We start from the raw sequence: 24,297 nt of genomic DNA, 5'->3' as shown, positions 1-24,297 counted from the left end.
GCCCTGCTCCTTTATTCATTAGCCTATAAATACCCTGAGCCCCTTGCCTTCAGGGTGGTGGGTTTAAGGTTTGTTCTCTCATCTCCGCCCTTGACTGCCTTGCGAATAAACCCTCTTTGCTGCAAGTCTCGGCATCTCGGCTCAGAGTGCACCAGGCAAAAGGAACCTGGTTGGGTAGCAATGGAGCGTCACGTCCTTGACACGGATATCAGGGCAGAGTGTGCCCTGCCTTCCGACCCGTGCAGGCTCACCTCCGTGCCCGCCCCCTGCCCTGGGAGCCCTTCACTCCAACCCCACATGCTTCCCCCACCTTCTCCTCAGCATCCGGGTCTTGAACAAGCTAGGAACAGGCCCTCTCCCTGCCTAGCTCACTCCTCACCCCTCAACTTGGCACTCCTCTGGGGTCCCCAGGCCAAAGCAGGGCCCCCTGGCTCCCATGTAAAGCCCTGGGTGCCCTTGCCTCCTCCCTCCCAGCACGCAGCATAGAGGTGCTCCCTGTCCACTAGCTTGATGCCTACTAGGCTGCCCGCTCCTTGGACACAGGGACCCACCAGTACCTCCCACCTAGCACAGTGCCCAGGGATACAGCCAGTATTCTGTGGATACTTGGAGATGGAGTGATAACCCTGAGAGCTACCTGGGTGCCCCGCCCTCATGCCTCTCAATGCCCTTTCTGAAGAAAACTCAACAGCACGCACTCTGATTTTAGAGATCACAGACTCTGGTGACACCCCTGGGAAGTCTGACAAAAATGCAGCCGTGGGGGGTTCACCCAGCCCTCAGGAAGGACCGAGGCTGGGGTCAGGCTGTACCACACACAGGAAGAGCCTGAGCTGGTGCCGCCAGCGAGGGCTGTCCTGAGCCTTTGGTCTTGGGTTTCTCTTCCTAGAGTATTTATATCCATCCGGAGAAGCCGGCTGGTTTCATTAATTGTGAGCGTATGTCCACCCAAGGCAGCCATACGCTGAATATGTTGAATACCAGACCTTATATGGGCATCCCTTGTTGATTTATATATGAATACATGACATGAAGGGGGCTCAGGCAGAAAGCCAAATGTTCACCCTCCCCGTGATCTCAAAGGCGCGAGTTTGTTGGCGTATTGTTTGTTTTTAATGGAATGGCTCTCCTTTCAATGAAAAGAAAAAGATCATGGTAAGGCCCACAGACGTTTAATGACCAGTATAGGGACAGGCGTGCAGTTAAGAAGGGGCGGCAAAAAGTGCAGATTCAGTGTCCAGGTTTCAAATGAGAACCACTAACACGCAGCAGGTATGAATGCCCAGCACCCTCTACAGAGCCCGCCTGCCAGGAGAGGCAAGTTCGATCCCTGGGTGTGAAAGGTCCCCTGGAGAAGAATCTGGCAACTCACTCCAGTATTCTTGCCTGAAAAACCTCCTGGGCAGAGGAGCCTCGTAGACCACAGTCCAAAGGGTTGCAAAGAGTCAGACCACACCTGAGCAACTGAACACACACATCCTCAACACAAACGTACCCCCTCATTCAATCCCCACAGCATCTGTACAAGGTAGGTGCTGCCGTTATGCCCTTTTTGGCAAATGAGCAAACCAAGGCCCAGAGAGATCACAGTGATGAGCCCTGTTAGTAAGTGGCAGGGCTGGAGTCTGAATCCAGGCAGCCTGGCCCCACAGTCCAGAGGAGCTGGGCCCCATGGGGATCCATTCAGTCCAAACCAAAGCTGAACCCAGGATCCTGCTTTTGGAGGACTCTGCCCCCTGCCCTGATTGGGTCTCCTCTCTTGAGGGCTATGGAGAAGCTACAGGCAGGGTGCTGGCCCCAGGAAGCACACATGTCTACAGTAGGACAAATGAACCAGTGTGGGGTGCCATGCTATGGAACCAGGTGCCAGGGACTGGGCCATCCAAGTAGGCAGAGGCCCTGAAGCCCTGATCCCTGGTTCCCTCTCTGCTCTGAGGCTGCCATGTTCCACGGTTGTGGACAAGTCAGTTTCCTCTTGCGAGGCTCAACTTCCAAATCCATAAAATGAAAATGCTGATGATAACACATGTGCTAGCTCCTGTCTCCCAGGGATGGCTCACGGACTGTACGAGAGAAAGTGTGCAAAACGTTTAGGACAGAGAATGTCTCCAGTACACATTGGCTCTATGATTTCTAGCATGCGGTTCAGGACATCACCAGTTCTTCACTCACAAACATGGATGAAGCACCTAGGAAGGTGTACCAGACATCCGCGCCAGGTGCTAGGACTACCTTAATATTTGCTTATTAGATAAAATCAGTAAAGAGAACTGTGATGTGGGCAAGCCACACAGCCAAAGCTGTAGTTTCCCAATCTGTCCGTTGGGGCGACTATGGCTCCGGTGGGGAAAATGAGCTCCCTCCCTGGACTCCTACCAAGGAGGAGAGAGCGGCAAGGTCTTCAAAGAGCACACTGGTCAGAGAGGCTGTGATGTTAGGTGCACACGAGGGCCAGCGCAGGTGGGGACGTGAGGCCCGCGGAAGCCTCGGGTGCTTGCAGAGAAATCAAGACGGTGCGGAGAAGGAGGGTGAGGAGGCTGCAGCAAGGGGGCTGAGGGTGTCCCCTGCGGGGGCAGAAGCGCCAGTCAGGGCCCAGCTTCAGGGCATCAGACACCAGGGGTCAGTGGGCTTGAGGAGGGGGGTCACCATCAGACAGGGATTGGGCTTCCAGGCAGGCAGCTCTGAAGTGGCGAAGTCTCCATCCAAAGTCTTCTTTATCTCCAGACTCAACCGGAGACAAAGGGATAGCTAAACATTGAAGCTGGAGTCTGAGTGTGGGATTTTTTTTTTTTTTTTTTTTTTCTGTTCGGTGCCCAGTTATTTGCCTGTTCGCCAGCCCTGGGATAAGACAGAATTTATGTCTCACCAAAGAGGCACCAAAAAGTAAAGGAGACAGAGACACACACAGAGAGAGACGATTATGCAGAGCATTTTTTGTTTTGTTTTGTTTTGCTTCAAAGTGTCTCCTCACTAGAATGCTGCCGCAGTCTCCGGGGAGCGGTTCGCCCTCCAGAAAATATGACACTTTATTTCCTGCCCTTGTTTGTGAACACACCCCATTACCATCCATCTCAGCTTCATGTAACTGCCAGCCGGCATTAACGCCCTCCTCCTCGCCGAGGAAGGAAACAGAAAAGGGAGAATTCAGCAGATTTTGCCCCGTGGCACCCTCGGCGGCACCAAGATAACCAGAGCAGAAACCACAATTGGATTCTTAATTCCTTCAGCCCAGGAATGCGAAGGTCGGTCGGTTTAACCACCTCCTGCGTTTTCCAAAGAGAGTCGGCTCATTATTTCGGTTGTCTGGGCTCCCTTCTTTGCTGCGGAGAAAGATACATTAATTAATTAATTTTTTTTTTTTTTTCTTTTTTAACGTTGGGGCAGGAGATGTTACAAACTGTCAGGAACTGTCAGTGGGCGCCGGCCCCATCAGGTAAAGCGGCCAGCGGCGGAGACACACTGACCCCCAGTGGCCGGCCCGGCCCTCGCAGCCCGGCGCCCCCGCCCCCCCAGCCTCGCCCCGGCTGGGCGAGACCGCTCCTTCCCCGCAGCGCGTGAGCGGCAGGGTGGCCTCCCTGTGTCCCCCCACGGCTGCCCCCGGCGCAGACACAGACAGCTGCACCCAGGGAGACACACGCAGACCCGCGCACACGCTGCCCCAATTCTCCTCTTCTCCGATTTCGCAGAGCATCCATCTCCCGAGAACCTTCACCGTGGGCGCTCTGGGCTTACAGATAAGGCCTGTTTCTGCTGCTCCCGGCGTGCATGGCTGTGAGAAAGGCCTCCGGGGGGGCCCAGCAGGACCCAGGGCTGAAAGGGAGGGGAGGACCGGCTCTGTGGAGGGCTCCCGTGAACCAGGCCCTGGGCACACATTTTCCCCACCGGAGCCATAGTCGCCCCAAAGAACGGATTAGGAAACTAAAGCTCTGGCGGTGTGTCTTGCCCACATCACAGTTCTCTTTACTGATTTTTAAAGAAGCAAATATTTACATAGAACCTGTCAAGCAGTCATCTAGTGCTGTTTCTGTCTCCCAGTTAACTAGACTGCATCTTTATTGCAATCCTGTGAAGTACTATTACCTCCATTTCACAGATGAGCAAACTGAGGCCTAGAGAGGTTAAACCACTAGTGAGTGGTGGATCTGGTGTTCAGCCCCGCAGTCTGGCTTCACTCCACTCTGGCCGCTGTGAGGCAGCCTGTATCCTGGATACTTGTAAAGAGAAGACCAGCACTCCAAATTCCAGCTCTTTCCCTGAGGTCTTTTATCCCCCAAGGATAAAACGCTGCAGCTGCACAGGAGAGAAGCTCACAGACCTTCTACAGAAACATAGTGGAGAAGGCCGCACTGAGTCTCCTGGAAGTCACGGACCATGCCACTCACCTGCAGAGCCCCAGACCCGGCACATGGCGGGAGGGGTGCTCAGCCGGACTGGACCTTGAAAGAAGGTTCAAGAACCTTGAAAGGAGTTTCAGTGAAGGTGGGAGGGAGGTTACAAGGACTGCAAGGCAGAAAAGCTGAGGCAGAAAAGCACAGATCATGTTTCCCAATACTGTCCCCAAGAAAAGGTATTTTCAAACCCACCCATGCTCTTCTGGGCCACAACGTGAGTGTGTGTTTAGGCACGCACGCGCGCGTGCTTGTGTGTATGTGTGTTAGTCACTCGGTTGTATCCAACTCCACGATCCCATAGATTCTAGCCCACTAGGTTCCTCTCTGGGCAAGAATACTGGAGGGGTCTGCCATTCCCTTCCCCAGGGGATCTTCCCGAGCAGGGATCAAACCCGAGTCTCCTGCATTTGCAGGTGGATTCTGGGAAGCCCTAAGCTAGACTGTAATTGAGCGCCCCCTACTGCACATGCCTGTAATTAATATTTTCTAAAGTGTGTCCCCCTCCCACCTCTGAATCTGTCTCATCTGAGCTTCACAGCAAGAGCCCATAAGATAAACATAATGAGCCCCACATTAAGCAAAAAAAACAGAGGCTCTTCCAAACGGGCTGACTTGTCCTGGTTTCCCAGCTAATACATAGAGCCCTGGCCACCCGGTTTCCGGCCTTCCAAAGCCCACGCCCCCACGTGCTGTCAGTATCAGGCAGGACCCTCACCGGGGAAAGCCCAGCCCCCACCCTGGCAGCCCTGTCGGTCTCCCATGGAGCCTTTTGAACTGGCCGACTGGTTCCCGTCTTGCCCCAGCCGTTCCCTCAGCCTGAAATGCTCTTCCTGTACATGGATCTTCACTTGGTTGGCTGCTTCCTGTCATTCCGGTGTCAGCTCAAGTGTCACCTCCTCCGAAAAGCCTTCCTTGTCCACCAGCCTAAAATAGCCTTCCAGTCACTCGCTATTGCCTCACTGTTTTGTCTTCTTCCCAGCAGTGATTCATCTCTGGTAATTTCATGTCCAGTTACTATTGTTAGTCTCATCTCGTGTATAATGCAGGCTATTAGTTACACAGCACAAAGCTACCATGTGCCAGCAGAGCTTCAAGAGCTCTGCACACAGTAGGTCATTTAATCATCACACTCTCCTTTCCTGTAGGTTCCATTATTATCCCCATTTTACAAAAGAGGAAGCTGAGACAGGGGAGGTTTGGTAACTTGTCCAAGATTCCACCTTTAGTGAGCACGGCTCTTGGCTACTACAACAGCAAAAACACAAGAGAATTCCCTGGTTCAGTGGTTCAGTGGTTAGGACCTCCATGCTTTCACTGCTATATCCTGGGGTTTGATCCCTGATTGCGGAACTGAGATCTTGCAAGCCACCTGGCACAGCCAGAAGCAACAACAACAGCAAAAAGAAAAGCAATTGAATTTTTAAAAGCATAAAGGACTTAAATAGAAATTTCTTCAAAGAAAATATACAAATGGCCCATAAGCATATGAACAGGTGCTTCATTAGTTGTTGGCTAAGTGGCTAAGTCACTTCAGTTATGTCCGACTCTGTGCGACCCCAGAGACGGCAGCCCACCAGGCTCCCCCGTCCCTGGGATTCTCCAGGCAAGAACATTGGAGTGGGTTGCCATTTCCTTCTCCAATGCATGAAAGTGAAAAGTGAAAGGGAAGTTGCAGTCGTGTCCGACTCCTAGTGACCCCATGGTCTGCAGCCTACCAGGCTCCTCTGTCCATGGGATTTTCCAGGCAAGAGCACTGGAGTGGGGTGCCATCGCCTTCTCTGTCATTAGTTGTTAGGAAAATGCAAATCAAACCTTAAGATAGTGCTGTACACGTGCTGGGAAGGCTATAGCCAAGTCAGTGCTCTGTTGTGACCTGGATGGGTGGGACGGGGGGTGGGGTGGGCGAGAGATTCAAGAGGGAAGGGAGATGTGTATAGATATAGCTGATTCACTTCATTGTACAGCAGAAACTAACACACCAGTGTAAAGTAACTCTATCCACTAAAAAGCAAAATTAAATTTAAAAAAATTTTAATGGGAAACAATAGAAGGTATGTGTTGGCAAGGATGTGGAGAAATTGAAACCCTCATACGTTGTTAATGGGAATGTAAAATGGTGCAGCCACTATAGAAAACAGTTTGGTGATTCCTCAAAAATTGAATCATAGAATTGCCATACAACCCTGCAATTCTACATCTAAGTATATACCAAAAGAAATGGAAAACAGGGACTCAAACAAAAACATATACATGAATGTTCATAGCAGCACTATTCGCAATAACTAAAAAGTGGAAACGCCCATATGACTCATCAGTTGATGAATGGGTGAACAAGATGTGGTCTGTCCATCCAGTGGAATATTATTCAGCCATAAAAAGGAATCGAGGGCTGACATAAGCTACAGCAAGGATGACTTGTAAAAACATATACTCGGTGAAAGACACCAGCCACAAAACCCACATATTGCATCATTCAGTTTACATGAAATGTCAGGAATAGGTAAACCCATGGAGTCAGAGATTAGACTGGTGGCTGCTAAGGGATGAGGAGAGGAACAACGAGGTAATGACTGCCTAATGGTTGTAGAGTCTCATTTTTGGGTAAGAAAATGTTCCAGAACCGGATAGTGATAATGGTTGCACCTCTCGTCAATGTACTCATGCCACTAAACTGTATACTTTATAAGGGTTAAAGTGGTGGTGTATATATGTCTGAATTTTAAGCTTTTTTAAAAAAGTTCAGACTTGTCTGTCTTGTTCATTTACAGATCTCCAGGGCTTAGAATGTTAGGAAGCACACAATAGGTGCCCAAAACATGTTTGTTGGAGAAACAAATAGAAAGGAGCAGAGCCCAGGCCTCCCAGCTCCCAGTCATGAGTTCTTTCCACAACATCAGAAAGCTCTAACTCAGTGATTCTTAACCTCTGGGTCATCCAGTTACCTGGAAGGCTCGCTGAAACACAGACTATAGGGCTTAAGCCCAGGACCTGAGAGTTTGCTTGCCTGACAAGTTCTGTACTGGGCCAAGGGCTACACTTTGAAGCCACTGCTCTCTGCTGCCCACTAAACCACCAAGAGAAGAGGAATTTTGATGTGACCAGGAGAGAGGAAAGCCAGGGCTGATGCTTAATTCAAAGAGAAATAGATTTAAACCACAAATGCAGCTACGCAAAAAAAAAAAAAAAAACACATCAGTTTTAATCAGTCGAAAAGTTTCTGAGGCAAAGACGTGTTTTCTATCAGTTGAGCTGACAGGTTTGGTGGGGAGTTTAACTGGACTGGAGGAGACTTACTATCTACCTCCTCAACTCAGACACATCTCTTGCTCCTCAGAAGTGAGGCCACACTGGCCTTCTGGAAGCTCCTAGAACAAAGTGGTTCCTTCCTTGGGGCCTTTGCACTTTCTGCTGCTTCTACCTGCAACAACTCTGGCCCTCCCCATTCCCTCCCTTTCATCCCCACCTCCATCTCCTTTGTCTGACTGATTACTTTACAATCCTTCCTTCCCGGTAAGAAGGCTTCCCTGACAAGCTGCATTAGTTCAGGATCTTTAAGGTTTATTAAAAATATTATAGTCATTTCAATTAATGCAAAAGTGCATTCAAAAAAGTAAACACCCTTTTATAATTTTTTTTCCAAACTAAGAACAGAAGAGAAATAGCCCCCAAATAGCCTTCTACCAAAAGGTGATAAAAATCATATTTTATCACCTTTGAACACAGATGGGAGGCAAGAAGACCTCTGTTCAACACTGTTCTAGAAGTCCTAGATGTAGTGATAAGACAGGAAAAACTAACAAGAGTTATACCTCTTGTAACAGAAGAAACGGTATTGTCCTGAGCAATAAGAGTTTCTACACAGAAAATGCAAGGGAACCTACAATATGCAAGCGCCATTTGTTTCTTCCTGTTGATGACTCTTCGTGGTGATAACTCCATTTGAATAGTGTCCTGGGCTCTCTTTTCACCCATCACCAAAGAATAACTTGTCAAGTTTGGAGAAAGAACTAGGCCTGCACAGACCAGCAGCCTCCTTTCTACCCTCTTGGGGAAACAGCCTGCCCGTAGGAACCTCTCATCCTCTCCCCCCCGCCACCCTGTGATATCTGCGATGGCAAGACCAGCAGTTTTCCAGCTCTGTCTGCAACTAGGTACATTTAATTATGGAACAGGATATTAAAGAGCCTATTGTAGCCACAAATCTAATCCATAATTCCCAAACAATTTTGTGAAGAATTAAGGTGAGAGTTTGCACCTCTGTCTATCTGATTCCTGCAGACTCCTAACTTCTCAGTTTGTTCTAAACTTGGTAGAGGAGCAAAGGTCATGCATAGTAACCCTCTCAAAACCTGAAACTATTAGAATTAATAAGAGATATCAAAAAGGTATCTGGAAACAATATATAAAAATCAATATTACTCCTATATACAGCAGAATAACCAACTAGAAAATGTAATTTTTTTTTTTTTTTTGGCTGTGCTGCATGGCAGCTGGCAGGATCTTAGTTCACCCACCAGGGATCAAAGCCACACCCTTGGAAGTGAAAGTGTGGAGTCCTAACCATTGGACCACCAGGGAATTCCTGAGAAAATGTAATTTTAAGAAAATTCCAGTTATAATTTTAAAAGTCCTGCAAGGTGCCTAGGAATAATGTTGACAAAAAGTATGCACAATCTTCATAAAGAATATTATAAAATTGTAACGTTGGATGCTAGAAAGTGGCCTAAAGAAATGCTGCGACTGATCATGTTCACACACATGAAGATTCAATAATGTAAAGATAGCAAATTTTTCTCAAGTAGGGGGGCAGCCTTTCTGTACCCTGTACTCCCCCAACCACTCTCTATCTCTTCTCTAAATAAGAAGTTTTAAATAGTGTTAGTCACTCAGTCCTGTCTGATTCTGCAACCCCGTGGACTGTAGCCCACCAGGCCCCTCTGTCCATGGAATTCTCCAGGCAAGAACACTGGAGTGGGTTGCCAATCTCTTCTTCAGGGGATCTTCCCAGCCCAGGGGTCGAACCCAGGTCTCCCGCATTGCAGGCAAATTCTTTACTGTCTGAACCACCAGGGAAGCCCAATACATAAATAGAATTTATCTTGATTAATAAAGCAATGTCCAATATATTTTTTTAAATAGTAATGACTACCTTTATGGAGTGCCACTTGATAAAGGAAAGGGCTTCCCAGATGGCATAGTGGTAAAGAATCCATCTGCCAAGCAGGAGCTGCAGGGTCAATCCCTGAGTCAGGAAGATCTCCTACAGGAGGAAGTGGCAACCCACTCCAGTATTCTTGCCGACAGGACTGAGCACCTGAGCACTCACTCAATAAGGGAATAATCACAGTAACACTTGGACTAGGTGTTATTATCATTATTCCCATTTTATGGATGAGCTGAGACCCAGAGAAGTTATTCAACTTGCCCAAGGACGCGCAGCCTGGCTCCAAGCCTGTTTTCTTTCTTTCTGTGAGTATTTTGCTTTTGTGTGTTTGTTCCTCTCTGGCTGTGTGTGGTTTTGTAGCTGCGCTGGGCCTTCACTAGTTGTGCAGAGCGGGACTACCCTCCAGTCATGTTGTGCGGGCCTCATGTTGAGGTGGCCTCTCTTGTTGCAGAGCGTGGGGTCCAGGCACTTGGGCGTCAGTAGTTGTGTCTCGTGAGCTTAGTTGCCCCAAGGCACATGGGATCTTCCGGGACCAGGGATCGAACCTGTGTCCCCTGCACTGCAAGGCGGATCCTGAGCCCCTGGACCACCAGGGAAGCCCCAAGCTCGTTTGCTGAACTGCTGCTGTCTGCTGCAGTCAGGCTTTTCCTGGAGCACCCACACTCTCACTCACCCGCCGTCTGTGAGGCAGGGAAGCTGACTTTGGAGTGAGCGCGCTGTGAACCTAGAGCTCGAGCCCCTTCATCTGTGGCCTCAGGGACCGTGTGCCCCAATGCGCCTCCAGGGAGGAGGTTGAAAATCAGGGTCCGTCTGACCGAGGAAGAATTCCCTCTGATCCTAAGAGGAGCGTCTGCCCCTGAGATCTCAGCTGCATCCAGGGTTCCTAACAACTCAAAGAGGCCCCTCTTTCTCTGATAGGACAGGAGACCTTGGCTCCCTCAGGGTCTGCTTTGCTTTGAATTATGCTTCATTCCTCCTCATCCTTGGGACTTATCAGGGAAATCATCTTGCATTCTGTCCCCCGCACACATGTGCTCCTACTTCTTAGCAAACACCCTGAGACACAGGTGCTGAGGTGGCCTGCGCAGGACTGCCCTGTCTGCCGCTGAGCCCCATCCAAGTCTCTGTGTTAAATATCAGACCCGCAGAACAGGTCTGGTGCTCAATGACACCCCTGCTAGGTGGGGGTGCAGTGGGGTCCCAGTAAAGACACATCCTGAGCACTCAAGAAGCTCAGATGAAGCAATGACCTGACTGCTTAAGGCAGATGAATTTCAGGTTAAGGGCAGAGGAGCAGGGTTTGGGAGGTTCAGAGTAGTGAGGGGCTTCCTAGGATCAGATTCCAGCTCTGCGGGGACTTGAACAAATAGTCTATGGTAGGCAGAATAATGCCTTCCCTCCAAGATGTCCACATCTCAATCCCTGGAAGCTGTAAGTATGTTAGCTTAGGTGGCAACGGGGGAATCAAGGTTGCTAATCAACTGACCTTAAGATAGGGAGGTTGTCCAGGCTTCTGTGAGTGAGCCCAATGTAATCACAAAGGTACTTAAAAGTGGAAGAGTCAGGCAGGAGGACCACTCAGAATGATATGGTGAGAGAAGAGCTCCTTATTCCTGGCCTTGGAGATGGAGGGGAAAAAGACACAAGATGAGAGATGCAGGCAGATGCCAGAGCTGGAAAAGGCAAAGAGACAGATTCACCCCTCGAGGCTCCAGAGAGACTGACACTCTGACTTTAACCTCATGACACTCATGTTAGACTTCTGACCTGCAGAATGTAAAACAACAAATTTGTTTTTTTTAATATAAATTATTTATTTTAATTGGAGGTTAATTACTTTACAATATTGTATTGGTTTTGCCATACATCAACACAAATCCACCACAGGTATACACCATGTTCCCCGTCCTAAACCCCCCTCCCTCCTCCCTCCCTGTACAAATTTGTGTTAAAGGTTCTGGTCTTTTTCTTATAGAGAGGTAGAAAAATTAATACACCATCTAAATTCTGTAAACCTCAGTTTTCTCATCTATAAAGTGGGAATAATCACTACAGTCACTGCCCAGAGTAGGTGTTGTCAACTGAAGAAAAAGGTACCACCTAAAGGTTTCAAGTGAAGTTTTATTCAGGGTCATTACTGAGAGCTATAGCCCGAGACACAGCCTCCCAGATTTGGGGAGAAGCCACGATATACAGGACTTTTTTCTGGGGGGCAGGGTAGAAACAAGGAATTCCCAGTGGTTAGGGCTCAGCGCTTTCACTGCCATGGCCTGGGTTCAATCCCTACTTGGGGAACTAAGACCCTGAAAGCCACATGGTACTGCCAGAAAAAAATAGAAGACTTGGAGGCAAACATCAAAAAATTACTGCTAATCGCAAAAAAAGCAGACATCTCAATGAATTTACTCAATGAATTAATGAATTTACTCAATGAATTAATGAATTAGTCAATGGATTAATGGATTTACTTCTTTTCTATCTATGTGTGCTAAGTCGCTTCAGTCAGCTCTGACTCTTGAGACCACCATGGACGGTAGCCTGCTAGGCTTCTCTGTTCATGGGATTTTCCAGGCAAGACTCTGGTCTCTTACATCTCCTGAATTGGTAGGCAGATTCTTTACCACGGGTGCCACCTTTCCATCTATGGAAGTTGCAACTCTGGACACATTGAAATTATTCCTTAAATAGGCATCTCCATATTGAGGGCCAATATCCTGTTTTTCTCTGTCCTGAATTCCCTTCAGGACCACATGGTCAGGGGTAGCTGCAGTGGTTGATGGCTTGATGGTGGGCAACATTCATTGTTTACTGAAACACAGGCAATATATTTTGTCTACAGTGTGATGATCAGATGAAGTAATGTATATAAAAATTCTTTGTGCAGGGTTCAGCCCATTGTGGGCTTCCCAGCTGGCAAAGTTGGTAAAGAATCCACCTGCCAGTGCAGGAGACACAAGAGATGTGGGTTTGATTCCTAGGTCGGGAAGATCCTCTCAAGTAGGAAATGGAAACCCACTCTTGCGTGGGAAATCCCATGGACCAGGGAGCCTGGCAGGCTGCAGTCCACGGGGTGGCAAAGAGCTGAACATGACTGAGCACGCACCTGCCCAGCTCATTGTCGTTCAGTCGCTCAGTCATGTCCGACTCTTTGCCACCCCATGGACGGCAGCACACCAGATTTCCCTGTCCTTCACTGTCTCCCAGAGCTTGCTCAAATTCATGTCCATTGAGCCAATGATGTCATCCAACCATCTCATCCTCTGTCGTCCCCTTCTCCTTCCCTCTATCTTTCCCAGCATCAGGGTCTTTTCCAATGAGTTGACTCTTCGCATCAGGAGGCCAAATTTTGGAACTTCAGCTTCAGCATCAATCCTTTCAATGAATATTCAGGACTGATCTCCTTTAGGATGGACTGGTTGGATCTCCTTGCTGTCCAAGGGACTCTCAAGAGTCTTCTCCAGCACCACAGTTTGAAAGCATCAGTTCTTTGGAGCTCAGCCTTCTTTATGGCCCAGCTCTCACATCTGTACATGACTACTGGAAAAACCATAGCTTTGACTAGACAGAACTTTAGTAGGTATAAAATAAATATAGTATCATTGTTGAGAAGCTCAGTAACTGTCTCCTGGAAAAGCCCTTCTGGGCTCCCTTGGCACAGACCCACCTCTGTAGCCCAGGGTGGACGAGCATCTCTCCTCATCCTTTCTGAGGATGCCACATTCTCCATAGGACTACCCAGCCCACTTTCTGTCGCCCTCACAATTTCTGCTTTTGTTGGTCTTTGATAGTCCAATCTCTGATTCTTGGGGTTGTGAGCAGGTGAGGGGCACTGACATACAGAAGCTGTGACCCACTTTCCACAAGAAATGTCCCCTTGGCTAGAAGACCAGGGTGTGGACCTAGCACTAACTTATGGCCATATTCCCACAGCTGGTCTTGGACAAACAATCTCTTTACCAAAAAAGATGACCTTTGTGGAAAACTGCTGGGTGTTTGTGTTTTTATCCATCCAACTCTTCTAAGAAGAGTGAATTTTCTGATGCTGGCGTCACAAAGATAAACAAGAGACAAATTTTCTGCTTCTCTTCTTCTAGGAAATGAAAAGAGACACCAATGGAAAGTAGGTTTAACACCAGTATTTATTAGAGCAGAAAAGGAGAGAGGACAAAAAGGCAGTGACCAAAACCCCCGCAGCCTGAGTGGTGTGTTTCACTGAGCTGAACAAGGCTTTCCCACTAACCTCTCTCCTGTTCTGGAGATCCCAGGTCCACCAGCCCCAGGAAAGATTCTCCTTCTACTTACCCTTCAAACTGGTAGGAAGGGACCATTAAAGGGGAGGGAGGGAGGAGCTATAGTTTAAGTGATTGGTTTTAATGAGTTGTTCAGGTTAGTAAAGTGAAGCAGCATAAATATTTGCCGTTAGTCTCCAACACAATCTTGCTGTGCCCACAGTTCACAAGCCCTGGAGATCTCCACTCCACAACTGGAAAAGAAATGAAAGGAGCCTCATCTTGTTTCAGTAGTATCCGGGCCTTTGCTCATCAAAGCGCCTGCTGGAAAAGAACAAGAAGATGTTATGATGATGGTGTTGATAAAGAATGTGGTACGTATATACAATGGAATATTACTCAGCCACTGAAAAGAATGAAATAATGCCATTTTCAGCAACATTGATGGACCTAGAGATTGTCATACTAAGTGAAGTAAGTCAGACAGAGAAAGAGAAATATCATATGCTATCCCTTTTATCACTACGAACAAAGCTAGTGGAGGTGATGGAATTCCAGTGGAGCTGTTTCAAATCCTGAAAGATGATGCTGTGAAAGTGCTCCACTCAATATGCCAGAAAATTTGCAAAACTCAGCAGTGGCCAGAGGACTGGAAAAGGTTTGTTTTCATTCCAATCCCAAAGAAAGGCAATGCCAAAGAATGCTCAAACTACCACACAATTGCACTCATCTCACACGCTAGTAAAGTAATGCTCAAAATTCTCCAAGCCAGGCTTCAGCAATACGTGAACCATGAACTTCCAGATGTGTAAGCTGGTTTTAGAAAAGGCAGAGGAACCAGTGATCAAAATGCCAACATCTACTGGGTCATCGAAAAAGCAAGACAGTTCCAGGAAAAGATCTATTTCTGCTTTATTGACTATGCCAAAGCCTTTGACTGTGTGGATCACAATAAACTGTAGAAAATTCTGAAAGAGATGGGAATACCAGACCACCTAACCTGCCTCTTGGGAAATCTGTATGCAGGTCAGGAAGCAACAGTTAGAACTGGACATGGAACAACAGACTGGTTCCAAATAAGAAAAGGAGTACGTCAAGTCTGTATACTGTCACCCTGCTTATTTAACTTCTATGCAGAGTACATCATGAGAAAGCCTGGGCTGGATAAAGCTGGAATCAAGATTGCCAGGAGAAATATCAATAACTGCAGATATGCAGATGATACCACCCTTATGGCAGAAAGTGAAGAGGAACTAAAGAGCCTCTTGATGAAATTGAAAGAGGAGAGTGAAACCGTTGGCTTAAAGCTCACCATTCAGAAAATGAAGATCATGGCATCCGGTCCCATCACTTCATAAGAAATAGATGGGGAAACAGTGGAAACAGTGGCTGACTTTATTTTGGGGGGCTCCAAAATTACTGCAGATGGTGATTGCAGCCATGAAATTAAAAGACACTTACTCCTTGGAAGGAGAGTTATAACCAACCTAGACAGCATATTAAAAAGCAGAGACAATACTTTGCCAACAACGGTCCATCTAGTCAAGGCTATGGTTTTTCCAGCGGTCATGTATGGATGTGAGAGTTGGACTATGAAGAAAGCTGAGTGCTGAAGAATTGATGCTTTTGAACTGTGGTGTTCAAGAAGACTCTTGGGAGTTCCTTGGACTGCAAGGAGATCCAACCAGTCCATCCTAAAGGAAATCAGTCCTGGGTGTTCATTGGAAAGAATGATGCTAAAGCTGAAACTCCAGTACTTTGGCCACCTCATGCGAAGAGTTGACTCATTGGAAAAGACTCTGATGCTGGAAGGGATTAGGGGCAGGAGGAGAAGGGGACAACAGAGGATGAGATGGCTGGATGGCATCACCGACTCGATGGACGTGAGTCTGAGTGAACTCCGGGAGTTGGTGATGGACAGGGAGGCCTGCCGTGCTGCAATTTACAGGGTCGAAAAGAGTCGGACATGACTGAGCGACTGAACTGAACTGAAATGAACTGATCCCTTATATGAAGAATCTAAAAGGAAATTATACAAATGAACTTATTTACAAAATTGAAATAGAGTCACAAATTTAGAGAAGGAAATTATGGTTACCAGGGGGAAAGATGTAGGGAAAGAATAGTTAGGGGGGTTTGGATCCACAGTACATACTGCTATAACTAAAACGGATAACCAACAAGGACCTACTGTATAGCACAGGGAACTTTGCTCAATGTTACTGAGTGGCCTGGATGGGAAGGGAGTCTGGGGGAGAATGGATACATATATATGTATGGCTGACACCCTTTGCTGTCCACCTGAAACTATCACAACATTGTTAATTGGCTGTACTCCAATATAAAATTGAAAGTTTTTTTTAATTTTTTAAGAAAATAATGTCAATGTGATGATGATGTTGACAAAGAAGAAGTGGGGAGGAGGAGGGCAGGGGAAACAGCTACCAAACTGTCATTTCCTGAACACTTCCTAGCAGGTGCCAGGGCAGTACTAATTTCCATGCCCTGACTTTTTAATGCTCTGAATAGTCATATGAGGGGCATGTTACAAATGAGGAAGCTGAGAGAGAAGTGAGGAATATTTTTTTCCAAAGCGGAGTCAGAGTGCTATATACCCCCAGCTGCTTCCTGGTCTTCTGAAGCGTGGCACCCGCGGAATCCTGTGTTTTGCAGGAGACGCCACCACCGCCACCAGAGGCAAGGCTGCTGCCCTGAGGCTCTCCAATCTGGAAGGCTCTCCTCTAACCTGGCCTGCACCAAAGCTGACAAGGGGTCCTGCTCGTAGAGTCAGTCACTACGTGCCCGGCTCTACACATCATCACTACCCCAACTCAGAGACTCAGAGAGGCTAGGGGACTTGCCCAAGGTCACGGAGCAGAAACACAAGGGTGCCAAACCCAGGTCCACCAGGTTCCAGAGTCTGAGGGCTTATGGAGCCTGCAAGCAAGCGCTTCTGACTCTGGAGGACAAAGGTCTTAGGTGCCAGGGGAGGAACGAGTTCTGGCAGAGGAAGGAACCAGCTCAGAGCCTGGAGGGACCAAAGCAGGATGTTAGCAGAGCCCCTAGACCTCAAAAACAGAATTCCTGTTCCTTTCCTCGGAGATGCTCTTCTCACTGTTCGGGAGGACCATGCCCCATCTACCCCTGAAACACACACACAGGTCCCAGCAGTACAGCCCGCAGAAAGCGTGCAGGATCTGGGGCTGTCAGAAGACAGCCATAGCAGCCACGGGCTGGCATGCGTTAGCAGCTTAATCACACTCAGTTAAATCCCCTATAAAACAGGATTAAGGACTCGCCTGGTGGTCCAGTGGATAAGACCCTGCCTGCCAATGCAGGGGACACAGGTTCAGCAAGCCGCCCGGGAAGATTTCACACGCTGCGAAGCCACTAAACCCGTGCGCCACAAAAACTGAACCTGTGCCCTAGAGCCCAGAAGCCACAAGTACTAAGCCTGAGTACCGCAACTCCTGCAGCCCGTGTGCCTAGAGCCTGTGCTCCGCAGCAAGAGAAGCCACTGGAGGGAGAAGCCCGCCCACCGAAACGAAGAGTAGACCCTGGTTGTTGCAGCTAGAGAAAGCCTGAGCGTCGCCGCGAAGACCCAGCACAACCAAAATTTAAAAAGGGGGGGAAAAAGGGATTAAAAGTCATGCCCTGCAGTGACCCAAGGATGCTAAGAGGACCAGATGAGAGGTTTTGTGTAACAGCACCCTGAAAATTACAAAGTGCGATCCTCTGACGGGGATGTTCATGTGTCCACTCACAGTGGCACAAAATGAGCAATGAGGAAACAAGACGGCTGTTAACCACAGCTGACCAAGCGTCAAGCTGTATACTCTGTCCTGCTTACTCCACTCACATGACAGAGGAGAAGGGAAACTCACCAGGCTTCCCCTCTGAAGGGGTTTTGCTGTGTAATCTGGCAAGAATTGGAAAGGGAGCGAGGAGATGGACACAGATGGACAGCGAGGGGACCAGCAAGCAGCCCCTCGCAGGAACAGAGGTGCAGGGCGCGGGCGTGCTGAGAAGGCTGAGCCGTCGAGCTCAGGGGCACTGAAAGGGCAGAGCCAAAGGAGGAGGGAAGACTGGGCTGGCTGGGCAGGGTCCCGGGCTGGAAGACCCAGAGGCAGTAAAGAAGGCGCTGGTCCTAGGGAGTCTAGTGGTTAGGACTCCGTGCTCTCACTCCTGGGACCTGGGTGTGATCGTTGGTCGGGGAACTCAGATCGAGCAAAAAAATAAGTTTCTGATTCTGGTGACAGTGGTGACCCTTGTGATGTCATCCGTCAAGCCCATGGATGTTGACCCCCCGCCCCCAGAAATACCCAAGTCTCAACAAGCCACACTCTCCAGATTTGTATTCCAGAGGGAATCTTTCTGGGTGGCAAACGAGGTCTCGTACCTCCGCTACTTGGGATCTCCAGGTGACTCAGTAGGAGTCAGGCCCCCGCTGCGTGTTCCCCGTGATCCTCTCCACCTGGTCCCCACCCAACCTCTCATGCCTCGCTCCTCCCAATCTCCAACCCGTAACTAGCTGACCTGCTGGTTCCTGTAGCGTCAGGTTCTGAAAGGCCCCCAGAGTCCTGCCTGCATTGCTCACTGCTGTCTCCCTGAAACAGAAGGCCTGGGAGAAGGAATATACCAGAGGCTGGTCCCGAGCCACTTAGATGGGATGGACCAGGTTCCTGTCGCAGTGGGGTTTGCAGTGCGGGTTCAGCCAGTGCTCCAGGAACTGCTCCTCAGCACGGTGTTCCAGGAGGAGCAGATGGTGCATGTATTCCTGTGAAACAAACACACATTTCAGAGAGAAGCTTTTATCCATGGTGACGGCCGAGCCGCCCCTGTGCAGGGTACGGCTGTGCTTCTGAGATACAGCAGCACAGCCAGGGAGGAGAAAGTACCAGCAACCATAAGTGCTGAAAGGGTGTGTATCCATGGGGGCTCATAGGCACTGATGACGGAGAGTTACATAGAACAACCACTTTGGAAAACAATCTGTTGCCTAGAATCCTGAAATGCCACTCTTTTTTATAGCCTAGAGCAGTGATTCTCAAATTTCATCAGGCATCAAGAAGCCCCGTAGAGGGCTTGTTGAAACCTACAGATTGGGACTTCCCTAGTGGTCCAGTGGTCCAGTGGCTAAGACTGCACGCTCCCAAGGCAGGCCATCCTGGTCAGGGAACTAGATCTCACGTGCTACCACTGAAAAATATCCCACATGCTGCAACTAAAACTGAAATAAATAAATAAAAATAAAATTTTTTAAACCTATAGATTGCTGGGCCCCATCTGCAGACTTTCTGATTCAATGAGTCTGGGATACAGCTCCAGAATTTCCATTTCTAACAAGTATCCAGTTGTGAATGTCACTGGTCACTTTGAGACAAAGAGAAGCTAAGAATGTTTACAGTAGCAATAAATTTGTAGTAGCAAAATACTGGAAACAGGTAGAAAGATTTCAAATATCCATTGATAGGATGATGGATGAATAAATTATGATAGGATCACAAAGTAGAATATTACACAGCAGTGAAAATGTGACTATAATAACATACAGAAACATAGATGAGTCTTAGAAATAGCATGAGTGAACAGAGCAACTCCAAGAAGACAATGTTTATAGTGTGGTATCACTTTAATGAAGCTGAAGACATGCATGACTTAATAATATACTAGTTATGGCACCACACATGTGTGATAAAATCCTCTTTTTCAAAAGGTAAAGGATAACTATAAGAAAGTTGGAGTTGATATGCTACTGTCCAACAAAATAAGTTTTAAAGCCAAAAAAAATGTTACTGGGGATCTAGGGGCATTTTGTGAAAAACAGCCTGGCAATTTCTTAAAATGCTGAATATAGAGTTAGTATACGGGCAGGCAATGGGAAAAATGAAAGGATATATTCACACAGAAGTGTGTACACGGTTTTTCACAGCAGCATTATTCATCAAAGTCAAAAAGTAGAAACAACCCAAATGTCCATCAACCGATGAATGGATAAACAAAATATAACATATCCGCAGACAATGGAAATACTATGTGGCCATTAAAAGGAATGACGCATGCTGCAATCTGGCTGAACCTCAAAAATACTATGCTAAGTTTGAAAAGCCAGTCACAAAGGACCACATGTTGTGCGGCTTCATCTCTGTGAAATGTGACTGGCTCTGCGTGTTGGTGTGTCCACAACAGAGGGCAGCTGGTTGTTCGGTACTGCCCGTCTCTGAGCAGCGTCTCCATCTATGGCCCCACGTGGCCAGGAGGCAGAGCGTCTTCGAGGTCCAGGATCTCCTCCTCTGCCCGACCCTCCAGCCCCACCAGCCAGTGAAGCCCCAAGTCTAGTGGGTGCTCCCGGATCCCCCCCGCCCTTCGCCTCTGCGCAGCCGCAGTCCCCAGCCCTCCTGCACGGTCCGGCGTCTGGGGAGCTCTCCCTGCCTCGAGCCTTACCTCCTTCCTCTCCACTCAACTCCAAGGGGAGGATCGGGGGCGGGGGGGCGGGCGGGGACTGTGCTTTTTGCTTGTTTGTTTTTTCTTTCTCTTTTCTTTTTAATAGACATGTTTCAGAGAAGTTGTAGTTTCACAGAAAAATGAAGCAAAAAATACAGTCATTTCCCATATACCCCACAGCTGCGCAACCTCCCCGATTATCAAAATCTTGCCCCAGAGTGGTGAATCTGCTGCGAGAGATGAACCTACATCGACTTCGCGTCATCACCCAGAGTTTATGCTGCGGTCCCTCTTGGTGGTGTACATTCTATGGGTTTAGACACGTGCATGGTGACGCGTATCCATCATTAGACTATCGTACAGAATACTTGCATTGCCCTATAATTCTTTCATGTTCTTCCTCTTCATCCCTCCCTCCCCTCTAACCCCTGATAACAATCCATCTTTTTACTGTCTCGAAGGAAGGCGATGGCACCCGACTCCAGTACTCTTGCCTGGAAAATCCCGTGAATGGGGGAGTCTGGTGGGCTGCAGTCCAGGGGGTCGCTAGGAGTCGGACACGACTGAGCGACTTCACTTTCACTTGTCACTTTCTTGCATTGGAGAAGGAAATGGCAACCCACTCCAGTGTTCTTGCCTGGAGAATCCCAGGGACGGGGGAGCCTGGTGGGCTGCCGTCTATGGGGTCGCACAGAGTCGGACACGACTGAAGCGACTTAGCAGCAGCAGCAGGTTTACCTTAGAAGCAGGAAAACATCTACTTATGCCTCTTTAACTACACTAAAGCCTTTGACTATGTGGATCATAAATAACAAACTGTAAAATTCTGAGAGAGATGGGAATACCAGACAACCTGATCTGCCTCTTAAGAAACCTATATGCAGGTCAGGAAGCAACAGTTAGAACTGGACATGGAACATCAGACTGGTTCCAAAAGGGAAAAGGAGTACGTCAAGGCTGTATATTGTCAGCCAGCTTATTTAACTTCTATGCAGAGTACATCATGAGAAATTCTGGGATGAACAAACACAAGCTGGAATCCACATTGCCGGGAGAAATATCAGTAACCTCAGATATGCAGATGACACCACCCTTATGGCAGAAAGTGAAGAGGAACTAAAGAGCCTCTTAATGAAAGTGAAAGAGGAGAGTGAAAACGTTGGCTTAAAACTCAAAATTCAAAAAACTAAGATCATGGGGTTGGGTCCTGTCACTTCATGGCAAATAGATGGGAAACAGTAGAAACAGTGACAAACTTTATTCTCTTGGGCTCCAAAATCACTGCAGATGGTGACTGCAGCCATGAAATTAAAAGACGTTTGCTCCCTGGAAGAAATGCTATGACCAACCTAGATAGCATGTTCAAAAGCAGAGAATTACTTTGCAAACAAAGGTCCATCTAGTCAAAGCTATGGCTTTTCCAGTGGTCATGTAGGGATGTGAGATGTGGACCATAAAGAAAGCTGAGCACCAAAGAATTGATGCTTTTGAACGGTGGTGTTGGAGAAGACTCTTAAAGTCCCTTGGACAGCAAGGAGATCAATCAATCCTAAAGGAAATCAATACTGAATATTCATTAAAAGGACTGATGCTGAAGCTGAAGCTCCAATAGTTTGGCCACCTGATGCGAAGAACTGACTCATTAGAAAAGACCCTGATGCTGGGAAAGATTGAAGTCAGAAGGGGAAGGGGACGACAGAGGATGAGATGGTTGGATAGCATCAGTGACTCGATGAACATGAGTTTGGGCAAGCTCCAGAAGATGGTGAAGGACCAGGAAGCCTGGTGTGCTGCAGTCCAGAGTCGGACAAGACTGAGTGACTGAACAACAGCAACAACCATTTTAATGGCAGAAAACAAAGAGGAACTCAAGAGCCTTTTGATGAAGGTGAAAAAGTTGGCTTTAAACTCAACATTCAAAAAAGTAAGATCATGGTATCCAGTCCCATCATTTCATGGCAAATAGATGGGTCAAAAATGGAAATAGTGACAGAGTTTACTTTGCTTGAGAGTCCCTTGGACTGCAAGGAGATCAAACTAGTCAATCTGAAATGAAATCAACCCTGAATATTCATTCATTGGAAGAACTGATGCTGAAGCTGAAGCTCCAATATTTTGGCCACCTGATGGGAAGAGCTGACTCATTAGAGAAGACCCTGTTTCTGGGAAAGAGTGAAGGCAGAAGGAGAAGGGGATGACAGAGGATGTCATCACCAACTCAATGTACATGAGTTTGAGCAAATTCTGGGAGATAGTGAAGGACAGGGAAGCCTGGTGTGCCACTGTTCTGCTGCTGCTGCTGCTAAGTCGCTTCAGTCGTGTCCGAGTCTGTGTGACCCCATAGACAGCAGCCCACCAGGCTCCCCCGTCCCTGGGATTCTCCAGGCAAGAACACTGGAGTGGGTTGCCATTTCCTTCTCCAGTGCATGAAAGTGAAAAGTGAAAGGGAAGTCGCTCAGTTGTATCCAACTCTTAGCGACCCCATGGACTGCAGCCTACTAGGCTCCTCCGTCCATGGGATTTTCCAGGCAAGAGTACTGGAGTGGGGTGCCATTGCCTTCTCCATTCATGGTGTCCCAAAGAGTTGGACACAAGTTAGCAACTAAATAACAACAATGTTTATCTTTTCCAGAATATCTTATCATTGGAGTCATACTGTGTATAACCCTATCAGATTAGCATTTTTTACTTAGAAATATGCATTTAAGTTTCCTCCATATTTTTTCATGGTTTAATAGCCCATTTCTTTTTAGAGCTCAATAATATTTCATTTTCTAGATATACCACAATTTATCCATTTACCTACTGAAGGGCATCTTGGTTGCTTCCGAGTGTTGACAATTATGAATAAAGCTGAGATAAATATCTATGTGCATGTTTTTGTATTGCACATAAGTTTTCAACTCATTTGAATAAATACCAAGAAGCGTGATTCCTGGGTCATATGTTAAGAGGATGCTTAGTTGTGAAGGAAAAACCTGGACTGCCTTTGAAAGTGGCTATGCCGCTCTGCATTCCCACCAGTAGTGGAAGAGAGTCCCTGTTGTCCTCCAGCCTTGCCAGCATTTGATCATGTCAGTGTTCTGGGTTTCGGCCATTCCAGCAGGCATACAGTGGCATCTCATTGTTTAATTTGCATTTCCCTGACGACATAGGATACGAGCATCTTTTCAGATGCTTGTTTTTCAATCCATGTTCTTTGGTGACGTATCTGTTCAGGTCTTTTGCCAAGGTAGGTTTAGGTTTTTAAAATATGAATAATGAAAATGGTTTTATTGTTTTTATCATAGGTGACACATATTACTGTTTTGAAATTATGTAAAAATTAAAAGTTATAAAGAAGACAGTGAAAAATCCCTGCTGTTGGTTTGGTTTGGTTTTGTCTATCTCTTCATTCTGCCACAAAGTGACTTTTTAAAAAATTTATATGCAATTGCTTCCTCTCTTAAAATACTTGAATGGCTTCCACTGGGCTAAAGAAAATTCCTTAAAGTGGTTTGCAGGGTTGCTGGTGATCCTGCCTCACCCACTTCCTGAGCCTCTTCCATCACCATCACCCCACACGAGCTTTGTGCTCCATCTTTCCCTGGATGGGCTATGCTTGCTCTGCTCTCTGATTTTAGGTATTCTCTCTGCCCAGAACACCCCTGTGCCTTCTTTTTTTCCTCAGTTCAGTTCAGTTGCTCAGTCTTGTCCCACTCTCTGTGACCCCATGGACTGCAGCACGCCAGGCCTCCCTGTCCATCACCAACTCTCAGAGTTTATTCAAACTCATGTCCATCACGTCGGTGATGCCATCCAACCATCTCATCCTCTACTGTCGTCCCCTTCTCCTCCTGCCTTCAATCTTTCCCGCCATCAGGGTCTTTTCCAATGAGTCAGTTCTTCACATCAGATGGCCAAAGTACTGGAGTTTCAGCTTCAGCATCAGTCCTTCCAATGAATATTCAGGACTGATCTCCTTTAGGATGGACTGGTTGGATCTCCTTGCAGTCCAAGGGACTCTCAAGAGTCTTCTCCAACACCACAGTTCAAAAGCTTCAATTTTTCGGCGCTCAGCTTTCTTTAG

The 24,297-nt window shown here is 47.5% G+C and overlaps 1 protein-coding gene across 2 annotated transcripts in view; it reads right to left on the bottom strand.

The window, feature by feature from the left end:
• Positions 1 to 13,674: 13,674 nt before the first annotated feature.
• Positions 13,675 to 24,297, bottom strand: part of CUNH17orf67 (chromosome unknown C17orf67 homolog) — a 28,561-nt gene continuing 17,938 nt past the window's right edge. Inside the window, exons 3-4 of one of the 2 annotated variants that reach the window (XM_040244283.1) lie at positions 18,424 to 18,561; positions 13,675 to 14,108 (exon numbers count right to left, since the gene is read on the bottom strand). In XM_040244283.1, the coding sequence (XP_040100217.1) occupies positions 18,445 to 18,561 (117 nt within the window). In that variant the 3' untranslated portion in view covers positions 13,675 to 14,108; positions 18,424 to 18,444. The remainder of the gene's footprint in view (positions 14,109 to 18,423; positions 18,562 to 24,297) is intronic. The other variant, XM_040244284.1, reaches the window with a different exon arrangement.

The sequence above is a fragment of the Oryx dammah genome, unplaced genomic scaffold, assembly GCF_014754425.2.
Source record: "Oryx dammah isolate SB20612 unplaced genomic scaffold, SCBI_Odam_1.1 HiC_scaffold_8, whole genome shotgun sequence".
In the NCBI taxonomy this organism is placed as follows: Eukaryota; Metazoa; Chordata; class Mammalia; order Artiodactyla; family Bovidae; genus Oryx; species Oryx dammah.
This window is presented reverse-complemented; position numbering and strand designations above follow the sequence as displayed.